Source organism: Oncorhynchus kisutch, linkage group LG18 (assembly GCF_002021735.2).
Source record: "Oncorhynchus kisutch isolate 150728-3 linkage group LG18, Okis_V2, whole genome shotgun sequence".
Lineage (NCBI taxonomy): Eukaryota > Metazoa > Chordata > Actinopteri > Salmoniformes > Salmonidae > Oncorhynchus > Oncorhynchus kisutch.
In genome coordinates, this window is record NC_034191.2 from 77,203,530 (window position 1) to 77,219,395 (window position 15,866).

A 15,866-nucleotide genomic window follows, 5' to 3' on the forward strand; every position below is an offset into this window, starting at 1 on the left:
TCTCTATGACCTCTCTTTGACATCACCTCTCTATGACCTCTCTTTGACCTCTCCATCACCTCTCGTTGACCTCTCCATCATCTCTCTATGACCTCTGACCTCTCCATCACCTCTCTATGACCTCTCTTTGACTTCTAAATGTGTATGATATATTTATGTATCTTTGTCAATTGACTGTAAGGTATCATGTTGTTCAGTAATGATGATAACCATAATGTCAAGATTATCAAAAAAACATCCAGTATTTTCTTTTGAATTGTAGCTCAGCAGTAATCAAACCCTAAAAAGCCCCAGAAACGTTTCATGCTAGACCCCTTTTTTAGAGAATGTTTGCAAACAACCCTAATTATTCTGTGTATTATTTTTCATCTGAGAAGGATGATGAAGACACCGAGTTCAGACAAACAAAATTCTGTCTCTCATTTCCTTTGAAGGAGTCCCAGGGGCCAGCTTAAGGAGAGCCGTCCTCCCTGAGGGGTTCAAAACCTGGGGTGACAAGTATCGTGAGAAGGGAGGGGGGGGGGGGGGGCTGGCCACAGTCACAATATGGAAGACAAACAGGGCTAGAGGCAAAGGGGATAGGGATCTCTGAAGTACTGAGAAACCTGCGGCGCTGTGTAGCTACGCCAGCGCTGTGCACTGTCACTAGGCCCTGAGTGCCACACCCCAGGGGCCTGGATCTCTGAGTCCGTGACATAAATACACTTCCCAGCCAGTTCGTATGGAGATTACAGGGGCACCATCCTGTTGACTGGTCGTATGGAGATTACAGGGGCACCATCCTGTTGACTGGTCGTATGGAGATTAGAGGGCACCATCCTGTTGACTGGTCGTATGGAGATTAGAGGGGCACCATCCTGTTGACTGGTCGTATGGAGATTAGAGGGGCACCATCCTGTTGACTGGTCGTATGGAGATTAGAGGGCACCATCCTGTTGACTGGTCATATGGAGATTAGAGGGGCACCATCCTGTTGACTGGTCGTATGGAGATTAGAGGGCACCATCCTGTTGACTGTTCGTATGGAGATTAGAGGGGCACCATCCTGTTGACTGGTCGTATGGAGATTAGAGGGGCACCATCCTGTTGACTAGTCGTATGGAGATTACTGGGGTACCATCCTGTTGACTGGTCGTATGGAGATTACAGGGGTACCATCCTGTTGACAGGTCGTATGGAGATTACAGGGGTACCATCCTGTTGACTGGTCGTATGGAGATTACAGGGGCACCATCCTGTTGACTGGTCGTATGGAGATTACAGGGGCACCATCCTGTTGACTGGTCGTATGGAGATTACAGGGGCACCATCCTGTTGACTGGTCGTATGGAGATTACAGGGGTACCATCCTGTTGACTGGTCGTATGGAGATTAGAGGGGAACATCCTGTTGACTGGTCGTATGGAGTTTACAGGGGCACCATCCTGTTGACTGGTCGTATGGAGATTACAGGGGCACCATCCTGTTGACTGGTCGTATGGAGATTACTGGGGCACCATCCTGTTGATTGGTCGTATGGAGATTACTGGGGTACCATCCTGTTGACTGGTCGTATGGAGATTACAGGGGTACCATCCTGTTGACTGGTCGTATGGAGTTTACAGGGGCACCATCCTGTTGACTGGTCGTATGGAGATTACAGGGGTACCATCCTGTTGACTGGTCGTATGGAGATTACAGGGGCACCATCCTGTTGACTGGTCGTATGGAGATTACTGGGGCACCATCCTGTTGACTGGCAGCTCTAAGGCTCTGATGAGGCTGTTCTGTGTCTCAGTGATATCTCCCTGACTGCTTTAGAGCAGGTATGCTTGTCTGCCTCCCTGTCTGCCTCCCTCCCTCCCTCCCTGTCTGTCTGCCTGCCTGCCTGCCTGTCTGTCTGTCTGCCAGTCTGGACAATATGCAACTCAAGTCATGGTCCAGGGCTCACCAAGGTCCAAGGCAGGAAGTCTCAATCCACATGCCAATCATTCTGAGAGAAGAGTGGGAGAGGAGGGCTGAGATAAAGAGAGGGAGGATGGGAAGATAAGAGAGTGGGGGGGGAAAGAGGTAACGTATACAAGCCCAGGGATGTATTTAACAAAGCTGACCCTGTAACTACACAGATAAACCCCTTCTTATTCTGGTTGATGAAGAAGGCTGAAGTTGAATGTGGGTTCCTGAAAGTATGGACACCATACACACCATGTCTATTTTTAACATGTACGAAATATAATACCCTGCTTGGTGAAAATGTAATCGATTATTGAATAACTAACTATCCTAAATATCCTTGTTTTAACTGAAGCTACTTTACTTGTCATTTTAATGTGGGTCAATGTGTAGAGAGACAGAAAAGAGAGGAGAGGGAGAGTAGAAAGAGAGTGACACTAGGAAACCAGTCACTGTAAATAAAAGTGAAGAGGTCATTCAAGTTTATTTTTGGGGTGGAGTGGAAACCCACTGTGACCGCTACCCATGCATGGGGTCATGCTTGGTTCATGACCTGGAGCTCAGGCACGGCTGTGGTCCCTCTGCTTGTGGCCAAGACCTCACTTTCCTTCCCCTCTCCTCTAACACACTCGCATGCGTGCGCACACACACAGCTTAATTTTCTTGGAATGTCAGAACTTTTTGGGACGTAAACATGTTTTGACCTTTAAAAATCAAATTTTCCCTAATCCCTAAACCTTACTCTTAATCTAACCCTAACCTTAACCTTACATTTAGAATAGCATTTGAACAAATTCAGGACATTAAACAAATCCTGACTTTTCAAAAACTTTATTGTTTTCCTACCTTGTCAGGACATTGGGGTGAATTGTCAGGACATTGGGGTGTATTGTCAGGACATTGGGGTGAATTGTCAGGACATTGGGGTGTATTGTCAGGACATTGGGGTGAATTGTCAGGACATTGGGGTGAATTGTCAGGACATTGGTGTCTTGATAAGTTAAGTAAACAAGAACACAGATACAGACATATACACAGGAGTGGCCAGTGGGATATTTTAAAGGCTCTAAAGTTAACAAACTGACTGAATATCAGCACTCAGCCACATCTAACATCAACCACCGAAGTAACCTCCCCTCCCAGGGAAACATACCAATCGTGAAATACACTTCCTACAACTCGTAGATCATTAAAGAAAATAGTCCACCTCCCGGCAACAGGTTTCCTCAGGAAGTAGTCCCTCTCAGCCATTGGTCATTGGTCTCTGTCTCCAGGATGTTTCTGCAGTAGTAAACAGTGGCCATCTGGCTGGCCTCCTTCTGACATCACCATCAGCCACATCCATGTGGTGTTGAGCTGTGGAGATGACATCTGGACACACAAGGCAGAGTGAATATGCATTTCATTAGACAGACAGAAACAGTGTTGTGTCTCATTAGACAGACAGAGACAGTGTTGTGTCTCATTAGACAGATAGAGACAGTGTTGTGTCTCATTAGACAGATAGAGACAGTGTTGTGTCTCATTAGACAGACAGAGACAGTGTTGTGTCTCATTAGACAGACAGAGACAGTGTTGTGTCTCATTAGACAGACAGAGACAGTGTTGTGTCTCATTAGACAGATAGAGACAGTGTTGTGTCTCATTAGACAGATAGAGACAGTGTTGTGTCTCATTAGACAGACAGAGACAGTGTTGTCTCATTAGACAGACAGAGACAGTGTTGTGTCTCATTAAACAGACAGAAACAGTGTTGTGTCTCATTAGACAGACAGAGACAGTGTTGTGTCTCATTAGACAGACAGAGACAGTGTTGTGTCTCATTAGACAGATAGAAACAGTGTTGTGTCTCATTAGACAGACAGAGACAGTGTTGTGTCTCATTAGACAGATAGAAACAGTGTTGTGTCTCATTAGACAGACAGAGACAGTGTTGTGTCTCATTAGACAGATAGAAACAGTGTTGTGTCTCATTAGACAGACAGAGACAGTGTTGTGTCTCATTAGACAGATAGAAACAGTGTTGTGTCTCATTAGACAGACAGAGACAGTGTTGTGTCTCATTAGACAGATAGAAACAGTGTTGTGTCTCATTAGACAGACAGAGACAGTGTTGTGTCTCATTAGACAGATAGAAACAGTGTTGTGTCTCATTAGACAGATAGAGACAGTGTTGTGTCTCATTAGACAGACAGAGACAGTGTTGTGTCTCATTAGACAGATAGAAACAGTGTTGTGTCTCATTAGACAGACAGAGACAGTGTTGTGTCTCATTAGACAGATAGAAACAGTGTTGTGTCTCATTAGACAGACAGAGACAGTGTTGTGTCTCATTAGACAGATAGAGACAGTGTTGTGTCTCATTAGACAGATAGAGACAGTGTTGTGTCTCATTAGACAGACAGAGACAGTGTTGTGTCTCATTAGACAGATAGAAACAGTGTTGTGTCTCATTAGACAGATAGAAACAGTGTTGTGTCTCATTAGACAGATATAAACAGTGTTGTGTCTCATTAGACAGACAGAGACAGTGTTGTGTCTCATTAGACAGAGAGAGACAGTGTTGTGTCTCATTAGACAGACAGAGACAGTGTTGTGTCTCATTAGACAGACAGAGACTTTGTTGTGTCTCATTAGACAGAGAGAGACAGTGTTGTGTCTCATTAGACAGACAGAGACAGTGTTGTGTCTCATTAGACAGAGAGAGACAGTGTTGTGTCTCATTAGACAGACAGAGACAGTGTTGTGTCTCATTAGACAGATAGAAACAGTGTTGTGTCTCATTAGACAGACAGAGACAGTGTTGTGTCTCATTAGACAGACAGAGACAGTGTTGTGTCTCATTAGACAGACAGAGACAGTGTTGTGTCTCATTAGACAGACAGAGACAGTGTTGTGTCTCATTAGACAGACAGAGACAGTGTTGTGTCTCATTAGACAGACAGAGACAGTGTTGTGTCTCATTAGACAGACAGAGACAGTGTTGTGTCTCATTAGACAGAGAGAGACAGTGTTGTGTGTAGTATTTTAGTGTAGTAGGAGTTTCTGTAGTAAGATTCACTCTGTGTCCACGTGGGATTCCGATTCCATGTTTGTTATTTAGCCGACTCTCTTCTCCAGAGTGACTGAGGGTCATTCAACTGAAGTAGATAAACAACCACGTATCAGTCAAAGCTAGAACAACGTATCTGATATTGTTACTGAGATTGTTATTATAGTTTCAAAGTGTTTGGTAGTTTGCTTGTTTTTTAAAGTTTTTTTCGTTTTTCCCCTTCTGAACTTCGAACCATGATCACTTCCAGTTTAAAGCTTTTGTCGAAGCTATAACACAAGTCATGTGACAAAGGGGAGAAATTATACATGTTCCACACTGCAATCTTCATTCGACTCCATTTGGGTTTCTGTCGTGTGCACATTTCTATCACTGTTGATAGGTACATAGCTATTGAGTACACCTGCTAATTCTATCATGTCTCTCTCTCTTGTCATATTAACTCTAGGCCCACAGAGCTGTTCCGTAGCTGTAACGTCCAATCAGACCAAGGCGCCATGAATGACATCAAGCTGTGGTCCAATGGGACGATCAAGATGCCCTTTATGAACATCCCCGTCCTGGACATCAGGAAGTGTCGTCCGGAGATGTGGAAGGCTGTGGCCTGCGCCCTGCAGATCAAACCCTGCTACAGCAAGTCCCGCGGCAGTGTCATCTGCAAGTACGTAGCCAATCTTTTCATTCTGTTATTTGACGTAGCCCTTTTCTGCAGTCAAACGACCTAGTGACCTCATATACCTCACATAGGTGGAATGTTATTAATATTTTTCATAATTTCCTAAACATTTTTTATTCCCGAATATCCGATGTGTCAATGTCAAATGGTTTGTGTTATATTTCAGTCTCCTGTGATGTATATAAAATGTATTATTGGGATGTAAACTCAACATGGAATATATTTTAACTCTATATCTGACATGGTTCAGGTGTCTTCTTTGTTTAAGTCCATAACCATGTGTGTGAGGTGTAAACTTTTGTTTCAAAGCAGATTTGTTTAAGACTACCAAGAAACACTCTGTGTGAACCTAATTTAGCCCACTGCAGTAGAAGGTTCAAGTATTTAGTCTGACTTTGAGCTAGTTTCCCAGATATTAAGCCTATGATTGAATTTTAAGAGGTGTCCAATAGAGATTCTCAATTGAAAGTGATTTTTAGTCAAGGTATAGGCCTAATTTGGTTCTGCTGCTATTACTGTACCATTCATCCTGCCTTTAAAGGACTGTTTCCCCAATCACCGACCTGGTTAGATAAAGGTAATAAAGTGAAATAAGTACATACAGCATCCCACCTTCACCTGCAGTAGAATCCCGTGGTCACAGTAAAAAGCATCCCCCGGGAAACGACCGCCCGAAGACCCAACTGGAACCTAAAAACGAACCTAAAAACTACATGAACCAAATACAGTTGGTCTCTCAGACATGACAACACATAGACATACCAATCCCAGGGAGGATGTTGTGCTTTCTGCAAGGCTTGACTCACTACCCCACCTCAGGTCATTTATCAGCAGATCTTTTGACTGGAGTTTTTTTCCCACTGAGAGTAATTACAGCTGGGTTTTTGTCAGGCTGAATGAAGTAGTTAGTGTGTTAGCGATGTTTACCTGTACTGTAGGCTAGCCCTCAGGGCTGTAACAGCCAATGTACAGTACCAGTCAAAAGTTTGGACACTCCTACTAATTCAAGGGATTTTCTTTATTTTTACTATTTTCTACGTTATAGAATAATAGTGAAGACATCAAAATAGCAGATATGGAATCATGAAGTAACCAAAAAGTCAAATCAAATCCAAATAAAATGTGGATTCTTCCAAGTAGCCAACCGTTGCCTTGATGACAGCTTTTGCACACTCTTGGCATTCTCTCAACCAGGTTCACCTGGAATGCTTTTCCAACAGTCTTGAAGGAGTTCCCACATATGCTGAGCACTTGTTGGCTGCTTTACCTTCATCTCTGCAGTCCAACTCATCCCAAACCATCTCAAATGGGTTGAGGTCATGTGATTGTGGAGGCCAGGTCACCTGATGAAGCACTCCATCACTCTCCTTGAAATTTAGCAGATTGTCTTAAAGTAATGATGCTCTTTGGTTATTGGAGCTGTTCTTGCCATAATATGGACTTGGTATTTTACGAAACAGGGCTTTTGACTGGTTCTGTATGTGGAGGACTGGTCAATGTGATTCCAGCTGACAGGCTTTATTCAAATATTGCTTTCAGACATTTTGAAACAGTTTGGAACGTTGGGATCTAACCCTGTATCTTCTGTCTAAACCACTTCAGGTCGGACTGTGTGGACATCCTGACACAGTGTGGTGACCGCAGACGCTTCTACGAAGGACAGACGGCCGAGCGCATCTGTGAGATCCTGTCCCCCATAGACGACCCTGAACGCTGCATCCCCCTGGAGAGATACCTCAGTGAGTGGTAACACGTGTGTGTGTGTGTGTGTGTGTGTGTGTGTGTGTGTGTGTGTGTGTGTGTGTGTGTGTGTGTGTGTGTGTGTGTGTGTGTGTGCGTGTGTGTGTGTGTCTTACCATTACCAATTTACATCTTATTCAAACAATGAGGTGGTTCGTTCTTGCATTTTCTTTGGTTGAAGTCGTTTCATTGAATGTTGTTTACACGTACGAGAAGTGTAATGCTACAAGGAGAAATTATGATTCTCAGACCTTTTCTCATTGTCAGAGTCTTAACATGTTGTTCTTCTCCATCCGCACTCCAGCTCCTAGCAACCTGGGTAATATCATTGACGAGGTCATCCACCCGTGTAACCCCAACCCCTGTCCCAGCAACCAGCTGTGTGAGGTGAACAGGAAGGGCTGCCAGCCTGGACAGGATTGCCTGCCTTACTTCTGTGTGCCTGGTACAGTATACTAGAACATGCAGTACCTCCCTGTAGCCCTAGGGGGAGCCTATGTCCACTGTATGTGTAGACTTACAAAGTGTGACGACTGTGTTCTCTCTGTGTGTGTGTGTGTGTGTGTGTGTGTGTGTGTGTGTGTGTGTGTGTGTGTGTGTGTGTGTGTGTGTGTGTGTGTGTGTGTGTGTGTGTAACGACTGTGTTCTGTGTGTGTCTGTGTGTCTGTGTAACGACTGTGTTCTGTGTGTGTCTGTGTCTGTGTGTGTCTGTGTGTGTGTGTAACGACTGTGTTCTCTGTGTGTGTGTGTGTGTGTGTGTGTGTGTCAGGCTGTAAACTGGGTGAGGCCTCAGAGTTCCTGGTCCACGTGGATGCCCGTATCCAGGTGCCAATGCGTAATGGCCATGCGGGCTGCTTCGAGGTTTGTACCTGCGGACAGAGTGGCAGGCTGGATAACTGTGCCGAGATGCCCTGCATCGACACCTCCAAGACCTGCGTTGTGGGGGGCCAGAGAAAAAGTACGCTGCCCTCTTCACCAGCAGTGTGTAGCACCCACCTGGTTTTCACAGAGGTTTTAGACAACATGCGCATAACAGGGAAAAGGAGTGGCAGTTTATTTGAGTTTTCCCTTATCAAATGAGAGAGAGAGAGACAGAGAGAGAGGTAGAGAGGTAGAGAGAGAGAGAGACAGAGAGAGAGAGAGAGAGAGAGAGGTAGAGAGAGAGAGGTAGAGAGAGAGAGGTAGAGAGAGAGAGACAGAGAGAGAGAGACAGAGAGAGACAAAGAGAGAGAGAGGTAGAGACAGAGAGAGAGAGAGGTAGAGAGAGAGAGACAGAGGTAGAGAGAGACAGAGAGAGAGAGACAGAGAGAGAGGTAGAGAGAGACAGAGACAGAGAACCCTCTCTGTGCATGAGTCCTTGGTGTCTTTGTGCCTGGTTGTGAAATGCTTCCTGTGGTGTAAACATCGCTTCCTCTTCCCCTAGCAGCACGGCAACGCTACAGTTAGAAAAAATGAACTAACCAACCACACACTGGTATTTCCTTCCCGCGGTCTCCCTCTGGCCCACCCTCAATGTAACTACTGTGACTTGAAAGGAGCCTGCTGCCAGAGTGCCTCTCTCGCTCACATTCAATTCAAGGTGCTTTATTGGCATGGGAAACATATGTTAACATCGCCAAAGCAAGTGAAGTAGATAATGAACAAAAGTGAAATGAACAATAAAAATGAACAGTAAACATTACACTCACAGGAGTTCCAAAAGAATAAAGATATTACAAATGTCATATTATGTCTATATACAGTGTTGTAACGATGGTTAAAGTACAAAAGGGAAAATAAATAAGCATATATATGGGTTGTATTTACAATGGTGTTTGTTCTTCACTAGTTGCCCTTTTCTTGTGGCAACAGGTCACAAATCAATATGTGTCTCTAATATGGTCATACATTTGGCAAGAGGTTAGGAACTCTCTCTCTCTCTCTCGCACGCACACACACACACACACACACACACACACACACACACACACACACACACACACACACACACACTTTCTCTCCACATAGCCTTGTCTCTCTGTGATGCTGCCTCCCAGTTCATCACATCTACATAGAAGAATAACACTTTTTTTTCTTCATATATATGTTTTATTTTTGCTACTTTTCTCCTGCCTAATTGTTTCTTGTTACAGATTTGAAACTTCATTTGTTTAAATCTAAATCAGTTTATTGTTTTTGCTTTTACGGTTGTTTTCGCTCCATTCCAAAGGGGGATAAGACATTTAGGCCTTACCTGATCTGTTACATCCCAGGATCAATACCTGATCAGTTACATCTCAGGATCAATGCCTGATCTGTTACATCCCAGGATCAATACCTGATCAGTTACATCTCAGGATCAATACCTGATCAGTTACATCTCAGGATCAATACCTGATCAGTTACATCTCAGGATCAATACCTGATCTGTTACATCCCAGGATCAATACCTGATCAGTTACATCTCAGGATCAATGCCTGATCTGTTACATCCCAGGATCAATACCTGATCAGTTACATCTCAGGATCAATACCTGATCAGTTACATCTCAGGATCAATACCTGATCAGTTACATCTCAGGATCAATACCTGATCAGTTACATCTCAGGATCAATACCTGATCAGTTACATCTCAGGATCAATACCTGATCAGTTACATCCCAGGATCAATACCTGATCAGTTACATCTCAGGATCAATACCTGATCAGTTACATCTCAGGATCAATACCTGATCAGTTACATCTCAGGATCAATACCTGATCAGTTACATCTCAGGATCAATACCTGATCAGTTACATTGGTGTCGTGACCCAGATCCCATAGTTACAAGTCTTATCAGCTGCTGGAGTTGCTGTGGACGGGAAGATTGAAAGTGTCAGATAACAGTTACATTGACAGCCATATAACCAATTAAATCAGACAGGGTCTCACACGGGGATGATGTGTTCTTGTCCCACAGACCACGGGTCGTCATTCAGGGTGGACTGCCACCCCTGCTCCTGCTTTGCTGGAGAAACCATCTGCTCCACCCGCCAGTGCCTGAGTGCTGAAAGTTCAGACGAGGACCGTCGCCTATTCACAGGTGTGCGTGTGTGTGCGTGTCCGCTCCTGTGTGTGTGTGCGTGCGTGTCCGCTCCTGTGTGTTTGTGTGTGTGTGTGTATGTGTGTGTGTGCGCGTGTCCGCTCCTGTGTGTGTGTGTGCGTGTGTGTGTGAGTGCGTGTCCCCTCCTGTGTGTTTGTGTGTGTGTGTGTGCGCGTGTCCGCTCCTGTGTGTGTGTGTGCGTGTGTGTGTGAGTGCGTGTCCCCTCCTGTGTGTTTGTGTGTGTGTGTGTGTGCGCGTGTCCGCTCCTGTGTGTGTGTGCGTGTGTGCGCGTGTGCGTGTGTGCGCGTGTGTGTGCGTGTGCGTGCGTGTGCGCGTGTGTGTGCGTGTGTGTGTGTGTGTGTGTGTATTTGAGGGTTGAAATATTGATGCACAGTACTATTTTTCTTTATTTTTTTCCCCCTCCCTGATTCTGAAACATTTCTCACCCTTCATAATCTCTCTCTCAATTTAAGGGGCTTTATTAGCATGGGAAACATATGTTAACATCGCCAAAGCAAATGAAATATATAATAAACACAAGTGAAATAAACTATGAAACATGTACAGTGTTGTAACTACGTGCAAATAGTTAAAGTACAAAAGGGAAAATAAATCAACATAAATATGGGTTGTATTTACAGTACAGTGGTGTTTGTTCTTCACTGGTTGACCTTTTGTTGTGGCAACAGGTCACAAATCTTGCTTCTGTGATGTCACACTTTGGTATTTCACCCAGTAGATATGAGAGTTTATCTATTATTTGTGTGTCTGTGTAATCTAAGGGAAATATATGTCTCTAATATGGTCATACATTTGGCAGGAGGTTAGAAAGTGCAGCTTAGTTTCCACCTCATTTTGTGGGCAGTGAGCACATAGCCTGTCTTCTCTTGAGAGCCAGGTCTGCCTATGGCGGCCTTTCTCAATAGCAAGGCTATACCCACTGAGTCTGTACATTGTCAAAGCTTTTCTTAAGTTTGGGTCAGTCACAGTGGTCAGATATTCTGTGTACTCTCTGTTTAGGGCCAAATAGCATTCTAGTTTTCTCAGTTGTCAGGGAATTATCTTTTTGTTTTCTCATGATTTGGTTGGGTCTAATTGTGTTGCTGTCCCCAGGACCAGCTTGCTTAGGGGGGACTCTTCTCCAGGTTCATTTCCCTGTAGGTGATGACTTTGTTATGGAAGGTTTGGGAATCACTTCCTTTTAGGTGGTTGTAGAATTGAATTGAATTACATTGTACACTGAGGATATTTTTGCAGAATTCTGCGTGCAGAGTCTCAATTTGGTGTTTGTCCAATTTTGTGAAGTCTTGGTTGGTGAGCGGACCCCAGACCTCACAACCATAAAGGGCAATGGGCTCTATGACTGATTCAAGTATTTTTTGCCAAATCCTAATTGGTATGTTGAAATTTATGTTCCTTTTGATGGCATAGAATGCCCTTCTTGCCTTGTCTCTCAGATCGTTCACAAGCTTTGTGGAAGTTACCTGTGGCGCTGATGTTTAGGCCAAGGTATGTATAGTTTTTCTGTGTGCTCTAGGGCAACAGTGTCTAGATGGAATTTGTATTTGTGGTCCTGGTGACTGGACCTTTTTTGGAACACCATTATTTTGGTCTTACTGAGATTTACTGTCAGGGCCCAGGTCTGACAGAATCTGTGCATAAGATCTAGGTGCTGCTGTAGGCCCTCCAGATCATCAGCAAACAGCAGACATTTGACCTCACAACCATAATGGGCAATGGGTTCTATAACTACACTGCTCAAAGAAATAAAGGGAACACTTAAACAACACAATGTAACTCCAAGTCAATCACACTTCTGTGAAATCAAACTGTCCACTTAGGAAGCAACACTGATTGACAATACATTTCACATGCTGTTGTGCAAATGGAATAGACAACAGGTGGAAATTATAGGCAATTAGCAAGACACCCCCAATAAAGTAGTGGTTCTGCAGGTGGTGACCACAGACCACTTCTCAATTCCTATGCTTCCTGGCCTATGTTTTGGTCACTTTTGAATGCTGGCGGTGCTTTCACTCTAGTGGTAGCATGAGACGGAGTCTACAACCCACACAAGTGGCTCAGGTAGTGCAGCTCATCCAGGATGGCACATCAATGTGAGCTGTAGCAAGAAGGTTTGCTGTGTCTGTCAGCGTAGTGTCCAGAGCATGGAGGCACTACCAGGAGACAGGCCAGTACATCAGGAGACGTGGAGGAGGCCGTAGGAGGGCAACAACCCAGCAGCAGGACCGCTACCTCCGCCTTTGTGCAAGGAGGAGCAGGAGGAGCACTGGCGCCCTGTGCTCTTCACAGATGAAAGCAGGTTCACACTGAGCACATGTGACAGACGTGACAGAGTCTGGAGACGCCGTGGAGAACGTTCTGCTGCCTGCAACATCCTCCAGCATGACCGGTTTGGCGCTGGGTCATTCATGGTGTGGGGTCGCATTTCTTTGGGGGGCCGCACAGCCCTCCATGTGCTCGCCAGAGGTAGCCTGACTGCCATTAGGTACCGGGATGAGATCCTCAGACCCCTTGTGAGACCATATACTGGTGCGGTTGGCCCTGGGTTCCACCTAATGCAAGACAATGCTAGACCTCATGTGGCTGAAGTGTGTCAGCAGTTCCTGCAAGAGGAAGGCATTGATGCTATGGACTGGCCTGCCCATTCCCCAGACCTGAATCCAATTGAGCACATCTGGGAGATCATGTCTCGCTCCATCCACCAACGCCACGTTGAACCACAGACTGTCCAGGAGTTGGCGGAAGCTTTAGTCCAGTTCTGGGAGGAGATCCCTCAGGAGACCATCCGTCACCTCATCAGGAGCATGCCCAGGCGTTGTAGGGAGGTCATACAGGCACGTGGAGGCCACACACACTAATGAGCCTCATTTTGACTTGTTTTAAGGACATTACATCAAAGTTGGATCAGCCTGTAGTGTGGTTTTCCACTTTAATTTTGAGTGTGACTCCAAATCCAGACCTCCATGGGTAGATCAATTTGATTTCCATTGATCATTTTTGTGTGATTTTGTTGTCAGCACATTCAACTATGTAAAGAAAAAAGTATTTAATAAGAATATTTCATTCATTCAGATCTAGGATGTGTTATTTTAGTGTTCCCTTTATTTTTTGAGCAGTGTATATAAGTATTTTTTGCCAGATCCTAATTGGTATGTCAAATTTTATGTTCCTTTTGATGGCATTTAAGGCCCTTGTCTTTTCTCCCAGATGGTTCACAGCTTTGTGGAAGTTACCTGTGATGCTGATGTTTATGTCGAGGGATACATACCCAATCAACAAAGAGTAGACATTTGACTTCAGATTCTAGTAGGGTGCGGCATTCTGTTCTAGTGCCCTTGCCAATTCGTTAATATATAGGTTGAAGAGTGTGGGGCTTAAGCTGCATCCCTGTCTCACCCCACAGCCCTGTGGATGGAAATGTGCGTGTTTTTTGCCAATTTTAACCTCACACTTATTGTTTGTGTACATGGATTTGATAATGTCGTATGCTTTTCTCCCAACACCACTTTCCATGAATTTGTATAGCAGACCCTCAAACGCTTTTTTGAAATCTACAAAGCATGAGAAGACCTTGCCTTTGTTTTGGTTTGTTGGTTTTTCATTTAGGGTGTGCAGGGTGAATATGTGGTCTGTCGTATGGTAATTTGTTAAAAAGCCAGTTTGACATTTGCTCAGCACATTGTTTTCACTGAGGAAATGTACGAGTCTGCTGTTAATGATAATGCAGAGGAGTTTCCCTGGTTGCTGTTGACGCATATCCCACAGTACTTATTGGGGTAAAATGTATCTCCACTTTTGTGGATTGGGGTGATCAGTCCTTGGTTCCTAATATTGGGGAAGATGCAAGAGCTAAGGAGGATGTTAAAGAGTTTTAGTATAGCCAATTGGAATTTGTGGTCTGTATATTTTATCATTTAATTTAGGATACCATCAACCCCACAGGCCTTTTTGGGTTGGAGGATTTGTATTTTGTCCTGTAGTTAATTCAGTGTAATTAGGAGAATCCAGAGGGTTCTGGTAGTCTTTAACCTCTCTGGGATATGTGGGACGCGTCCCACCTGGCCAAAAACCAGGGAAAATGCAGAGCGCCAAATTCAAATAAATTACTATAAAAATCTAACTTTCATTAAATCACACATGCAAGATAGCAAATTAAAGCGACACTTGTTGTGAATCCAGCCAACATGTCAGATTTCAAAAAGGATTTTCAGCGAAAGCAAACGATGCTATTATCTGAGGATAGCACCTCTGTAAACAAAGAGAGAATAGCATATTTCAACCCTGCAGGCGTGACACAAAACGCAGAAATAAAAATATAATTCATGCCTTACCTTTGATGAGCTTCTTTTGTTGGCACTCCAATATGTCCCATAAACATCACAAATGGTCATTTTGTTCGATTAATTCCGTCAATATATATCCAAAATGAAAATGTATTTGGTGCGTTTGATCCAGAAAAACACTGGTTCCAACTTGCGCAACGTGACTACAAAATATCTCAAAAGTTACCTGTAAACTTTGCCAAATTGAAGATGGGATGATCTGTGTTCAATACAGGAGGAAAACAAACTGTAGCTAGCTTTCTGGTCACGTGCCTCTATCTAACAGTACACTTCAAGTGACCCTCGTTCAAGATGGCTGTACTTCTTCATTACACAAAGGAAAAACCTCAACCAATTCCTAAAGACTGTTGACATCCAGTGGAGGCAATAGGAACTGCAAGAAGGTCCCTTAGAAATCTGGATTCCCAATGAAAACTCATTGAAAAGAGAGTGACCTCAAAAAAACAATCTGAATGGTTTGACCTCGGGGTTTCGCCTGCTAAATAAGTTCTGTTATACTCACAGACATGATTCAAACAGTTTTAGTTCTATCTAATCTAATCTACTAATACAATGCATATCTTATCTTCTGGGGATGAGTAGCAGGCAGTTGAATCTGGACATGCATTTCATCTGGACGTGAAAATACTGCCCCCTGTCACCAAGAAGTTAATAGTTGATTCTAAGATTGGTATTGGATCATGTATATGTTTTTGCTGTTTGTTCTCTGGGTCTCTATGTTTTTGGTTGGATAGGTTTCTCAAATTTCTTTCTTAAGTTATTGCATTCTTCATCAAACCATTTGTCAATGTTGTTAATTTTCTTAGGTTGTCTGCTTGAAATGTTTTGATTTGATAGGGAAGCTGATTTCTACTGCCAAGTTTACACCTTCACCATTACAGTGAAATATTTTGTCTAGGAAGTTGTCCAAAAAGGGATTGAATTTGTTGTTGCCTAATTACTTTCCTTCGATCTATAGCATTTCTTAATGTTATTCAGTTCCTTTTGCTTTGATGCCTCATGATTGAGTATTGCTCTGTTCAAGTAGACTGTGATT

The 15,866-nt window shown here is 43.9% G+C and overlaps 1 protein-coding gene across 1 annotated transcript in view; it reads left to right on the forward strand.

Moving 5' to 3' along the window:
* LOC109880010 (reversion-inducing cysteine-rich protein with Kazal motifs-like) overlaps positions 1–15,866 on the forward strand; it is a 90,955-nt gene that overhangs the window by 51,376 nt on the left and 23,713 nt on the right. Inside the window, exons 11-15 of the mRNA XM_031796852.1 lie at positions 5,433–5,645; positions 7,263–7,399; positions 7,705–7,845; positions 8,170–8,358; positions 10,341–10,463. Coding sequence (XP_031652712.1) covers positions 5,433–5,645; positions 7,263–7,399; positions 7,705–7,845; positions 8,170–8,358; positions 10,341–10,463 — 803 coding nt within the window. The remainder of the gene's footprint in view (positions 1–5,432; positions 5,646–7,262; positions 7,400–7,704; positions 7,846–8,169; positions 8,359–10,340; positions 10,464–15,866) is intronic.